Here is a 13,937-nt window from a genome sequence, read left to right on the forward strand (position 1 = left end):
CAATAATGACACTTTTAAAAATGTGTTTGGATAGGGACCAAAGCAATTTTCTACAACTTCCCTATCCAGCCACACCATTCCCAATCAAACTGTGAAAACTGTGGGACTGAAATGAACAGGGTATGACTGACTGTGGTTTGTGCGTTATACTGTGAATCGACTGCATAGGCAAATATCTATTATTGTTACATGTTTTTATATTCTCTTTAGTTGTTTTGTGTTGAAGCACTGAAATAGTCAGTGTCATTGTTTTGCACTATTTATTTACAGGGTATTTTCTAATGAATGTCGACATGATTTTAAATAAAATATTTAAATAACCTTATTCTTGTGTCTCACTCAAAGTAAAAAAAGCTAATATTGACTTTTTCAAACTAGTTCAGTCTAAACTTCAGTCCTCAGAAATATTTCCTTGAGTGATGTCCTCTGTAGAGTCCACTTGCATAATGTGACAAGAGAAATCTTTCACAACACATGGGGTGGTTCCTAGTGACCTTTTCACCCTCAAATACCTCCAGGGGCTCTAAACATGACAACAAACTCCAGGGAGCCAGGTCTCACCCGTGATTTGTTACCCAAATTCACCTCAGACATGAGTGACACAGGTTGTCCTCATACCTTCACAAATGATTAGATGAAGTATTGAAATGTAAAGACAAACTGAAATATAGAGACTAAAAATAGCATTCAACACCAGTGTGCTTTTCCTGACCTCACCTTTAGCCAAACATTTGCTGGAACCTGACCACCGAGTTTCAAGTGATGGGACCATGGACAGGAGTCTCAATATTTGCACTGGGTGTTAGGTTATAACACACACTTTGGGCCCCAGCAGCACTGGCCTGTCCGTGCCCTTCTCCCAAAGAAGAGGTTCAACCAGAGTTCAGCTGCAAATGAATGCAGGGCCAATCTGTCAAGACACCAGAATGAGTTTGAGAAGTCCACTCTGGGCCTCCTACTTTAGAGGTTAGCAGATACTTTTTAAATATACAACAAAAGCCTTTTGGTTAGTGTTCATAATTGGAATACAATTATTTGTTAATTTAATAGTCTAGATAAAAAGTTAGCAACCTTATTTTTTGACTGCATATTTCCATTCTTGGGATGTTCTTGTACTTAATATTGCAGCACCCCATTTTGGCACAAATAAACACTGTCTTATGTTATTTCAGACAAATATTTTCCATATGTGAAGGGGCACTATATTTACAGGTCCTATGTACAGACTCTTGTGAGCTTTAAGCCATGCTATAATGCTGTTACCTCATCAAAAATTTAGAGTTGTGTTTTGTTTCATTCATGTTCATGATTCATTCAGCTCTTTATTATTAGTCTAACTACATTTACAAAACTTAAAATGCTCTGTTCTACCTTACAATGTCATGAAGCGGTAGTTTTCAAGTTAACAGCTTCTTTTACCTTTTGTTCAGTAGAGATTGCACTTCCTGTATTACCACATGACATCACAAGAACTCACCTTTAATATGCAGGGTGTGTTAAAGATGTGTGAGTGAAACAAAACACAATTCCAGGTATGTTTTTGATGATGAAACAAAATTATAACATAGATCAGAAAATAGTGTAATATGGGCCCTTTAAATGAATACACCTCAGCAATACCCTAAAGAATACAGTTATAATCATTGATCTAATTTGAAATGAGTTACGATTTAATAGTCTTAAAACATATTTCTTGACAATGGAAGTAAGTAACACATTTATAAGCACTTCTTTCACAACTATATTGAAAATTAAGACAACCCCATGAGCAGAAGTTACAGTTGAAATACCACATAGCACATTGCTGTAAATTGAAAAAAAGGTTGCAGGGACTTGCTGCTGGTGTCTGCGATTCTCCACAAAAGCCAAACACTAACACAAGTTGCAAGGCCAAGGACTGGAGACGTGACAATCGATATGGTGAAGGGTGACAGATTCAACAACAAAAGCATAGCCTGGTGCAGAAAACAAGCGTGGGACTTCATTCTGGAGGTGTGATCCCTGCCATCTCTGTAGGTAATACCTCAGTGCTCCCAGTGGGCTCTCCATCTGGAAGTGTCAAAGCCCAGGCTGCAGCCAACACCAGCGTCAAGACAGATGTTCAGAGCAGAGGAGAGAGGAGGAGGCAGTTTTTCACCTTTGGATTAGCACTGCGCCCATGGCTTTCTGTGGGAGAAATGTAGGTCACGCACAGGTTTGTTTAATGTTACAATGAGCACAAAACAATCATCTTTGGTACAGTGAGAACATTGTGTAAGTGACTGTGAAAACATGAGCGCAAAATCTCTCATACTCCAGGGCAAATTTTGAATTGTACTGTATATTTTCATATAGTTGAAGTCCACACTGGGTCTCCTACTTGAGAGGTTAGCAGGTACTTCTTAAATAAAGTTAAGGGCCTTTTGGTTGGTGTTAATAATTGAAATAAAATTCTTTGTTAGTATATTTCAATATTCTAGATAAAAAGTTAGATTTAAGGTTCATTTTTATCCAATACTTTGATTTTATATATATTACTGTTATCTGCCTTAGTTCATGACTGCATATTTTCATGTAGTTGATGGATGAGTTCCAGCTAGACCCAGCCAGATACTAATTGATAATACAAATAGTATCAAAAATGGATTCTCATTTGAACACATATTGATAGAGAAAAAAAAAATCCTAGATCAGATATGTCCTATTTCTCCTTGTTACTAGTATAAGAGCATGTGGTTACCATGTAAGTTAAAGATGAAATGTTATTGTCTAAAAAGAGCCTTTACATTATTTTGATATCGTTTTGAATGTGTTATATGAAGATGTTATTGCTTTGCCTTGAATGTACCACAATATGACATTAAACTTATCTGACGATCTCCATGGAAACAAGCAGGGGGCACTTCGAGGTCATATTTGTGGAGAGGCAACAGTGCTGACAGCAAGATTTCCTGTTTTTTAAAGGTATTTTTGTGCAATAAAATAAATACACATAACATCTCCATGGAGACAGTCGAGCAGCATATCTCCTCTAGAGAAGTTACATGGTGCACCTTTAAAATTACTCCCCCATAGGAATAATCTTGGGCTTATCTGTATCTCCCTGCGTAATATAAGACACTACATTCAGCCTCTTTCACCTCTGTTATCTTCACATCTCAAGCTGTCCTGCCCCCTTCTGCACTTTGTTTGAGGTCAACCCAGTCCAGTTTGTACCCCATGCTGCTTGCAGTTGTTGCAGGCTCTTTTACAAGTCTATTGCCAGGCTCACTTCCTTGGTTTTTTACCAGTTCCTCTGTGGCATGTCACTCCACAGGGTCCCACAGCTTCAAAGACCATCTTGATACAGTATTCATGGGTTAAAGGGGGTTGGTTGTCTGAAAAATGGAACAGATGTGGTTATATTTTCTGTATAATAATAAAGCACAGATGTAGGTTTATGAGTTATTACTATAATACAGTTACATAGTTTTAGCAGTGACGCTGACGTCAAACTATCTAGGAAGATTTACTATAGGATTCTATGGATGAACAACAACAAGAAATATTTTTTGAAGATAATCTATGTAAATGACAATTAGTAAATGATTTGTATTGAGGATTGAAGATTGAGTTCATAATTAATAATGCATACTTTATCTTACTGGTTATAAGTGAGGGGTTGAATTTGATTTGTAAAACTGCAATAAATTAATCAATACAGACACAATAGATGCTCGTTTTCAGTGAACAGCCATTTGTATAACTTGCTGTACCCTGTGGACAGACAACTATCATTTAAACAATTTTAAAAGCTGCACTTGTTAAACACTTAACCCATTAGAGTAGAATCATTTTGATTTTATCATCACTTTAATGTAAACAACTTTAACTAAAGCCTGTTGGGCGATGCTGCCAGGTTATGAATGTGAATTTCCATTATCTTCCCTCTTTGTTGTGGCTCTTTTTAGCCAAGGCTGGGCAATTTCTGACAACCATCCCCCCTCCATGGGTCAGGCTCGATTGGATCTGGAAGCACCGCCAACCTGAAGCCCCAGAAGCAGAGCAGCAGCAGCCTCTTGGGTCCCTCGCGCCCGCATCCTTTCCCCACTCCATCAGCATAGTAACTGAGAAAGACAAGTGACTTGGCCAGGGTTAACGTCTTAATACTCCCTGGGATTGCCTCCAGGATCCAAATGGCTACCCCTAATAGTTTTCCTCTTCCGCGTCGCTGTCAGAACACCATGACTATATGCCGTAAGAAAAACACGAGCAGCTGAGAGGCAGAGTAACGAAGCAGCACGATGAAATAATGAGGGGTGGTGAGGGAGAATAATCCACGCTTGCTTTGAGAAATTTGCTTTTTGGGAAAACAGCTAAATATTTTCGTCTTTCTTTTGCTAATTCACCACAGCTCAACATTTTGCATGGGAAGCCTGTACACTTGAAATTAAAGCTGCCCATTGCTCAGAGCCCAGGAGGGGAAAACCAGAACTCAATCAGTGTCACGTCACATGGTTCAAAGCGGCCAATTCGATGGTGCCAGGGGCTTGAGAAATGCAAGGTGACAGTTCATTTTAACAGTGACAGTGTGTCGGTCTCGCTTGCTGGTTTCCCAGTCAATTCCCAGCGAGCAGTGAAGGTTGAGCGAGAGACAGACAGCAGCCCCCCACCCTCCTCCACGCTCGCCCATCGACCCCTTCACTGCTTTGTATTCCAATTAACTGGACAGCGAGAGAGTGTGCATACAAGGCACAAGGCAGACACATATACTGTACGCCAAGCTTTTCTCTATCTCTCTTCTCTATCAATACCATCACTGTTTCTCTATTCATTGATCTTTTATCCTCACTAGATCGTTAGAGTGTATATTTACAAATGGGAAATATCTTCATCCTTACAATAACTATAGCATACTGCAAACAACTGTGCAACAACTTACCCTTTGATTACAGACAACCTGATGTTATGTAAAAACCACCATTTTTATCTGTACACTGTATGTCCTTATCTCATCTCTCCAACATAGTCTAGCTATATTTTACATTTACTATATTTTATTCTACTTGTACATATACAAATCTATACAATTGTACCTTATTGGACACAAGCTATTTTTGCTTCTTTAATTATTTTAAAAGTTATCATTCATAATTTATTTGGTGCTTTTTGTTATTACACTGTAATGTGTGAGCTACTGTCTCCAAGTATTTTTGTTTTGTTTTGTTCTGTTGATCAATAAAATTAGCCTAAGTGTAACAATGATAAAATCCCAAATTTGAAATCAGAATTGTGATCAAATGTGTCTGTAAATGTTTTGGTTTAAGTTCATATAATGCAAAAAAGTGAACTGTAAAGACACAGTAGGATGTTTTTTCAATATTTCGCAGCTTTCTCATTAAGACAATACATTTGATATTCTAATTTCAACATTACATTCAACAACGATTTTGCTATTATCTTGTAGACAATATATCTCTCACCTCTCCCTCTCCTTCCTCCCAGTCTTCTGTATCCTTCTTCAATACTGCTGTGCTCCCTTTGCGCTCATCTGCTCGTGACAAGGGCCAGTTGTTCCTATATGAGATAATTCATAGATTCTTCTTTAACAACTGCCTCTAGGGACAAAGTCTCTGTAATGAAATATAGGTCCCTCTCTTTCACTCATATATCATGTATAATAGAGGTATGCCATCACTCAGTCGAGTCCACATAACTGCAATTCTTAACAAGACACCTTAAATAAAGCTGAATTAATATTTTGAAATGGCTCATATATCCCAGAATAATAACTATTTCAATGGTTTTCTATTCACTGCTCTCAAGGCTGATGCTGATTCTACTATAAGGGCTTTGACGCATTGGCCTGAAAGACTTAATATCTAGTAAGTTGGAGGCTATTTTATCACCGGATATTATTTTAGAAGTAAAATAGAGAAAGTGTGAAACCACAAAACCAACTTCTTTGTTGTGTTACTCTTCATTACTAAAACAGTAAAGGTGCACTGTTCAACTTTTCTGGTGGAGGGTCCATTACCTACTTGTCTCCATGGAAATGTTATTGCTTTGCCTGGAATGTTCCATGGTATGACTTTAAACATATACATCTAGCATGTATTCATTAAGGGTGTTTCTATTGTCCAAAAATACATTTATTCCTTCTGTGAAATGGGGCTACTCTCCACAGATCTGAATTGTAATGTAGCGTAGTCCTGTAACCTGTATGTCTGCCTCATGATAGATAGGTTTAATCTATACTATGGGACATTCTAGACAAAACAATAAATTTCCATGTAGACACACAGGTGGCAGACCTGCTTTTAAAAAAAAAATGTATTTGCTTTTGCTATGTCCCCTTGTGAATTACTAACGTTAGAAGTTCTTGTCTAAAAACATACTACGATAATACAGACATGCTACAGAGAGGGGGTTGCTTTTGAAGATACAGTATATACTAAATAAGCTTAGTTACACTAAGCTTATTTTTTTCAGTGGAATACAGTGGCCATACAACCAATAACAATTTACAGACATTATACATCTCGCCTTAGATACTTGAGCCACCTACATGGACATGTTTGAGCTCAGGGTTGTGAATACAATGAAACTGAGGAAAATCCTAAACGTAAACGACCTATTTCTATTTCCTTGAACAACAAATCCTAAAGAACCAGGACAAACAGCTCCTTATCAGCAGCACTAACATACAGAGGTCACACAGCAGCTGGTGGAAATTAAAATGAGGTTGCTTGTTAATGTAAATGTATATAGCTATTGAAAAAGCTAGCATGAGTGGCACAACACATGAACCACAGTTTAATAAGTACATTTAATTTGGATATTTTGAATATTACCTATTTTCTGATCTATGTTATAATGTTGTTTCCTCATCAAAAACATGACCAGAGTTGCGTTTTGTTTCATTCGTACATGCTTAGCGCACAAACCCTGGATATTTAGGCTGAGTTCACTCTGTTCTCCCTTGTGATGTCATGTGATAATACAGGAAAAGCTCTACAGTTTTTAAACTCCATACACCTTCACTTGAAACTTTTGCATAATGTTAGCAGTGGAATTTCCGGTCTCTGCTGAACAAAAGATCAAAGATAGCTGTTAACTTGAAAACAACTGCTTCATGACATCACGAGGTACAACAGAGCAGTATGTAAACAGCCTTGTAATGCAGGATTACTCAAACATGTGGGCAAGAAACAAAACACAAGGTATGTTTTTGAAGAGATAAAAACATCACAAGTCAATTTGCGTAATATAGGACCTTTGAAAGTAATTTAAAGATATCTGGCACTGGCATCTTTTAAAGCATGTTGAGCACCTCATTTCCTCATGCACTTATTTGAGAAGGACACACACTCCAGCAGCCTGAAAGACTGGTGTGGACAATGGTATGGACAGTGGGGCCTATCTGGAGAATGCAGTGTTGTGTGGGTCAGATACACACAAACACACACACCCTTCGTACCCTCAGGATCCTCTTGACTCTCTCTTGGCTCTATCAGATCAGAGAGACCTGCTGGCCCTCCCCACACTGCAATGCAAATGAAAAGGAATGCGCTGATAAAAGGCCAGATCCTAGAGATGAGAGGGCAGAAGGAGGACACAGGCCCTGAATGCTAAAGGGGGGAGAGGCTCTCAGGGAGATGAGAGGTGGCCCAAGAGTCAGTGTTGGTAGTAGCGGGAGATCATAGCCTTGCTCCCCCTCAGCAGCGTTTGATACAGGGCTTTTGTCGCTCTTTCAGCGGCGCATTGTTGGGTGGTGTAATCCCCGTCGGATTACAAAGAGCTTCCCTTTTCATATGGGGCGGGCCCAGCAGGCAGGTGGCCCAAGCTCTGTAGAGCTGTCAAGGGGAGGGAACCTCTTTTCCAGGGGAGGGGACCCCAGTTCCTCTTACCTTCACAGGGGCTTTTTGCTGGGAGGCCAGTCAGGGACAGGTCAGCGTGGGGACAATCGTGACATGGGACTCAACTTGCTCTGACCTCTGGCTTCCTGTAGAGAGGTGACAGAGGAAGAATCAGATGAAATACAGTTGCAAAGACAGCAAAAAAAGAAAACTGAGGAGTAAAAATTAGACTGAAAAGTTGTGTCAATAATTATGTAGATCAATAGATAATGTAAACAGTTCTAAGCAAATTTATAGTTCTGCTGAATAATATAATTTGATATGTTAAAGAAAGTGTATAGACCTACACTACAACCTACAACTGCAGATTTTTGTACTACTATAGGCCTATCAGTCAAGTTATCGAACAATCTCTGCATTATAAACTGTGACACTGTTGATTTATATTTTCAGACTATTCTGTCAATGTTACCAGTCTCTGAAGTGATTGACCCTTGTTTTCTTGATAGCTTCACCTGCAGTATCATTGATATACAAAATCAATATGGTTAGTGCATTTAGTCCCCACAAGGCCATTTATTAAAACCTACCAACTCATTATTAAAATGCTTGTGGCAATTTGGGTCACTGGTAAACTAACAAAACAAACAATACACGTCACACAATAAATCTTAAAATAGAAAACTGCCAAATTGTGATACCTGAAATGACTTACTACAAGCGCTGCTGCGTTCAGGTACGATTAGAAACGGAAGCGAATTTCAATTAATCACACAAACATTTACATTTACCGTGAAGTCGTACTAAAATAAATATGTCTACGTACTAAGACAAACCGGTTACACTACATTTGTTTAATCAAATCTTCTGCGTGCGGTGGGCTCGATAGTAGTCTGAAGTTGTGCAGTGTCCCTGAAAGTGTAAATTAGCTGTTACCTTCACACGTGACTCTGAAACTTTCTTTCGGTGACGTATTTTATAATTACTATTCATTTATTTCATTTAAAAGACTAACGTACAATATTACCACTTTAATTGGTAACTATTTCTGGTAACTTACTTTTTAACGCTGCATTCACTGCTAACGCCACCAAAAGCTAACTTTAAGCTAACTGGCTGCTCCTGATGTTTGTCAGAGGCTGTATTTCATGATCAGTGACAGAAGACATACCCCAAGACATGACATGTTTGGCAGATCAATACTCATAATATCCAACGAAGAAGTTATTGCATTTTATGAGTTAATTGTAATAAATTGATCAATTATTTGCAATTAATCTAGCTTTGACTTAACCTGTCCTGTAAAATTCATATCCACAAGCTCATAATAACATTTCTTGTCTGTTCTATTTACAGAAACTCAAGGAGATGTTCAGCCTGGCATTGCAGCAGAGGATGGTAGATATCATTTAATTTTAAAACATATGCATTGATACTTGATACTTTCTCAAGAAATTCTACTAAACACATTTCTGACTCATATCCTACAAACCTTGTTCAGGTCAAACCACTGAGAAGCAAAGTGCATACAGAGGAAGTGAGCATCTTTGCACCTGCTCCTCCCCATTTTGTGCAAATCATGATTCATGCACGGAAGTTGAGTTTCAGAACAAAAGGACAGATGGTGAGATGCTTTGCCTGACTTTGTAACTGTGAATTTGCCTTTCTCTAGTTTCACCCAGTGAGCAGTTAATATGTGGTAGAGTGTAGCTTACAATATAACAGGAGTTAATTTTACTAAAGAGGGTGAGGGGGAGGACAAAAATCTGAGAAGACAACTGAGCAGGCCAGGTGAAAGCCAAGAATGGGGACAATCTCCAATGACATTCGAAGACTTTTAATGGGTAACGTCCCTTCTTTTTTTTCAGTTAGAAATGTTTAGTAAATACATTTTGGTTCTCACTTCATCTTGTAATAGGCTTATTGGATAAAAAAATGTATTAAAAATAGAGTTAAATGGCCAATACAAGTTCACACTATTCATAGTCACTGGCTGTAGCATAACTTTGCATAGAGTGTCAGCTTAAAAGGAACTGGAAGATTTGCATGATGCTCAACATTTGAAAACACAAAGAATCAAATTTGTGATGTGGCCCAACCTGTTTCACATTTGCAAACTTTTAGATGTAACTTTGCTAAGATGACATGATAGATAATGCAATGTCCCAAGTCTAAATCATAAGTACTTTTTGACGAATGAACTTTCTTCTACCAAACTCAAGGTCTACCTCACTGACAGTTTTGTAACACACGCCATAAATCACCACTTTATCCCTTACAGCATACTATTCTCATATGTTTCAGGAGCCCGATTGCTCTAGCTAGGGTTGTGTGATGGAAAATGTAAAAGTTTACATCAGCTCTATAAAATTGCACTGTTTTATTTTCTTATATTTGTTTGTTGTCTTTATTTTGTCCATAGACTGTCATTACTTTATAAATGATGTCCTTGAGGATGGAACACTGAGTACAGAAATAGAACAGACTCGTAGAGTTCTGTTAAATAACTTCGGTGTTGTGCATAAACGGTAAGATGTAATTTCCCTTTACAATCAGTTAGTGTTAGTGTCATTATCCAAACTCTAGTTCTTAAACATGGCAAAATAACTGCTTTTTAATTTGTTGGACTTCAAATAATATTAAAGAATACATTTCTAATAGGATAATTAATACTTCATTTACAACAGAAACCAATTCTTACTGTTGTAGTGTTTGTTACATGGCAACTCAACCATTCTCTTTTGGGGTGAGCTGTGGTTTTGTGGTTTTCCAGTGCAGGAAACAAATGCTTGAAAACTTTTAACAGCACAAAATCTTTAAAGATACTATTGTTTTCTCTGTGTTTACAGACATCCTCTGGAGTTAGATTTTTTGAATAATGGTAAGTTGTGTTACATTCTTACCACACTAGTGTTGCTACGTTAATTTCAATATGAAGGAAAAGACTTAATACTAGGCATGTCATGATAATTACTGTATCAACTTATCATTCAGTATATGAAAGCTGGAAGAATATATTTTTAGGCTAAATATTTATTGCGTGTGTGTGTTTCTTTGCAATTTTTCTGTAGCAGTATGTCATGTTTCAAAATTTGTTATCATGACATTTTGATATAATGATAATAAAAACAATAAACAGTGTAATTTTCAACACCTAATAATGGTAATTGTTTGAAAGCTGAGGTACGTGATTTTGAAACCATGAGAGGGGGAAGTAGATATTTAAATCTATCCAGTTCATTTCTCGCTCTCACAAACCCTTTGGCAAATCACTAGTAGAGATGTGAAGCTGCGTGGACCTCCTCTCCACAGCCAATCAGCTCTCACCCCAAAGCTTCATAGAGTGGCTCACATTTTCATAGGAGTTTGCATTATCATTCATCAATAAAATGTTTTACAATTAAATATAGTATGCAGTGGTCTGATTTTAACAAAAGTGCTGCTTTTACAATTACCTAATGGTGCTTCTGCTGAAGATCACAATCATCCTAAAATTTCCAAGTTTGTCCTATTTATGTTTTCTTCATCATCAGTAGTAGTATCTAGTATTTAGTCGTATGTATCTCAATTAATATCTGGTTATTGATTTTTTTTTTCACTTTCCTAGTATCAGCATAGCCATAACAATAACAATTATATGTGTGTTTATGTATCGTCTCATGTATTGCCATGACTTTTTGCTTTATCTCTTTATCAGAATCGCCGCAGGAAGACGTTTCCGATGACAACCGCAGATCCAGTCTTGGCCGCTCTGTTCCCTCCGACGAAGCTTCAATTGCGTCTGATTACCAGGATGATCGAGCCCAAGAGTGTAAGTCAACAAAAGGCCTAAGTACTGTATATGTGTGTGTGAATGAGTGTGTGTTAGGGTGTGTTAATGTGTCTGCGGCAGTTGCGCAATGCAGAGATCGTAGCTGAAAACGGCTAATTTTGTTTGAGTGTGCAAGAGTGGCAAAGCAGCACTGATGGGAATTTCAATGCGACATCAGTTTTAAAAATGAAAGCAGTTGTATGTTGGTAATCTCTGTGGCTCTGATCTTTCAATTACAGCTCAACAGTTACACACATGCTGTATATTTTAAATCTAAACCAGGTGTTACTTCTGACAGTTAGCTGAGCCAACATAGATAGACCATATCCATAGACATACTGTAAGCAGATAGATAGACAAGTCCCTCATTCATTTTTGGCTCACTTCCTGGTTCTTTCCTGTAGAATATTATGGCCGTTGTAGCAATTTTTAGCCCGCTAAGTGCCAGGATATATACAGTAAGTAAATGGACAAAAGAGAAGGGATGTAGCTTAGACAGTTAAATAGATGGCTGTCAATCAATGTCATACATGAACACTTGAAGAGTATTATCTTTCTATGTATAGTTACGGTTATAGGAAGGACAAAGGACTTTACATTTCCATCTTTAATATTATATAGATTGTATTAAAGGTCCTATAATGCACAAAATGGTGAGCTTTAAGCCATGCTACAATGTTGTTACCTCCTGAAAAATATATCTGGAGTTGTTTTATTCACACATGTTTGAGTAAGCCTGCATCGTTAGTCTGTCTACATCCTCAAAGCTCAAAATCCTGTTCAACCTTGTGAAGTCATGTAGTTTTCAAGTTGACAGCTACCTATTACCTTCTGTTCAATAGAAAGAGGCAATTCCAGGGCTGAAACTGTTAAATGATTCTAGTGAAGGTGTATGGTGGAGCACCTCCTGTATACCACATGACATCACAAGGTAGAACAGAGTGTTTTCAGTTTGAGAGAAAAACTAAACAAAATTTGCAGGGATTGTATATAAACATGTTTGAATGGAATAAACACAACTTCAGATATGTTTTTGATGAGGAAACATTATAACATAGACAAACAAAGGGCCCTTTAAACAAATTATTATTAAGCATTATATTAACACAGTTTTAGTTTCCCAGTGGTACCCACAATTAAACAAAGAGCTATTCAGTTAAGTTTTCTAGCAGAAATTTCCGAATAAACTTATTCAATCTAACACAAAAATACCATTGTCATCTGCCTAACTTTACAGCCTCTTGCTTTGCCCTTGTTTTGCATCACATCCATAGCTCCTCCCTGTTGTCTGTTACACTCTCAATGCAGGTATGTTTCTATGATACTGCTGGATACATTGAAGTTTACCAAGCCCGGAATTGTGACCTAGAGCGCCCTCCAGTGGCTAGTTCACGTCTTGATCCTGTTTCTTTTATTCTTGGAGCTGGGAGATTGTGGGAGGCATGGAGGCAGCCCACACAGTAAGGAAGCTTTGTAGCTGCAGGCTAATGCAGTGATAGATTGACCCTGAGCCCCCTATTCTTTCACAACCGGGTTTGAAATACAACACTGTACCTGAGGGGCCATGTGCGTTACATCCCTCTCTTTCTGTATCAATCTCTATCTTCCCTTTGCGCACTCGCCCTCCCTCCCGTTTAGCCTTTTTTGTATCACGGACACTATGCGCCAGTTAATAGCCCATAACATGACATGCCGCAGGTGGGCATTATCAACTTGGGTGCCCTCAGATGCCAAGGTTTGTCCTAGCGATCCTTTTTGACACTTATCACGCCTGCAAAGACTTAGACTTAGACTTAGACAAACTTTATTGATCCACAAGGGAAATGATTTGGACAGAGTCACTCACACATCACAATATAATAACAAAGAACAAAAATATAAATGGTAATAATAAATTAAAAATAAGTAGCATAAATACCAAGAGACTGGTATCAAATAAGGCATAATTATATAAATGTAGATGTAAGTAAAAATTTAAACTATAGAAATATAGTAACACAAATGTATTTCTTAGCTATATGCAAGACAACAAAAGACCACAAAGACAAAAATATATGTGAGATGTTCATATCAACATTGAAAATGTTGTCACTCTTTGCAGTGATAATGTGAAGTCTGTCGTAAATGCCAGCTGGATGTTGTCAGAAATTATCCTTTTATTTGAAAATGGCTTAATGGACTTTCGCGGTCCTTTGCCCACTGAAGAGTAGCAACAGTCACTTTTCAGCTGTGGTAAAAGCGACAGAAATAATCACAGCAGATGGTGGAAAGATAGACCACTAGACAACTGTTATTTGTTTTTTTGAATT

General features: G+C 37.8%; 1 protein-coding gene across 2 annotated transcripts in view; it reads left to right on the forward strand.

The window, feature by feature from the left end:
* Nucleotides 1-9,412: 9,412 nt before the first annotated feature.
* Nucleotides 9,413-13,937, forward strand: part of skap1 (src kinase associated phosphoprotein 1) — a 34,335-nt gene continuing 29,810 nt past the window's right edge. For both annotated transcript variants that reach the window (XM_020918112.2, XM_055150145.1), the window contains exons 1-4: nucleotides 9,413-9,661; nucleotides 10,240-10,345; nucleotides 10,667-10,698; nucleotides 11,515-11,628. In XM_020918112.2, coding sequence (XP_020773771.1) covers nucleotides 9,622-9,661; nucleotides 10,240-10,345; nucleotides 10,667-10,698; nucleotides 11,515-11,628 — 292 coding nt within the window. In that variant the 5' untranslated portion in view covers nucleotides 9,413-9,621. The remainder of the gene's footprint in view (nucleotides 9,662-10,239; nucleotides 10,346-10,666; nucleotides 10,699-11,514; nucleotides 11,629-13,937) is intronic.

This window comes from Boleophthalmus pectinirostris, unplaced genomic scaffold (assembly GCF_026225935.1).
Source record: "Boleophthalmus pectinirostris isolate CB_2022bp ecotype Guang Dong unplaced genomic scaffold, ASM2622593v1 HiC_scaffold_14, whole genome shotgun sequence".
NCBI lineage: Eukaryota > Metazoa > Chordata > Actinopteri > Gobiiformes > Gobiidae > Boleophthalmus > Boleophthalmus pectinirostris.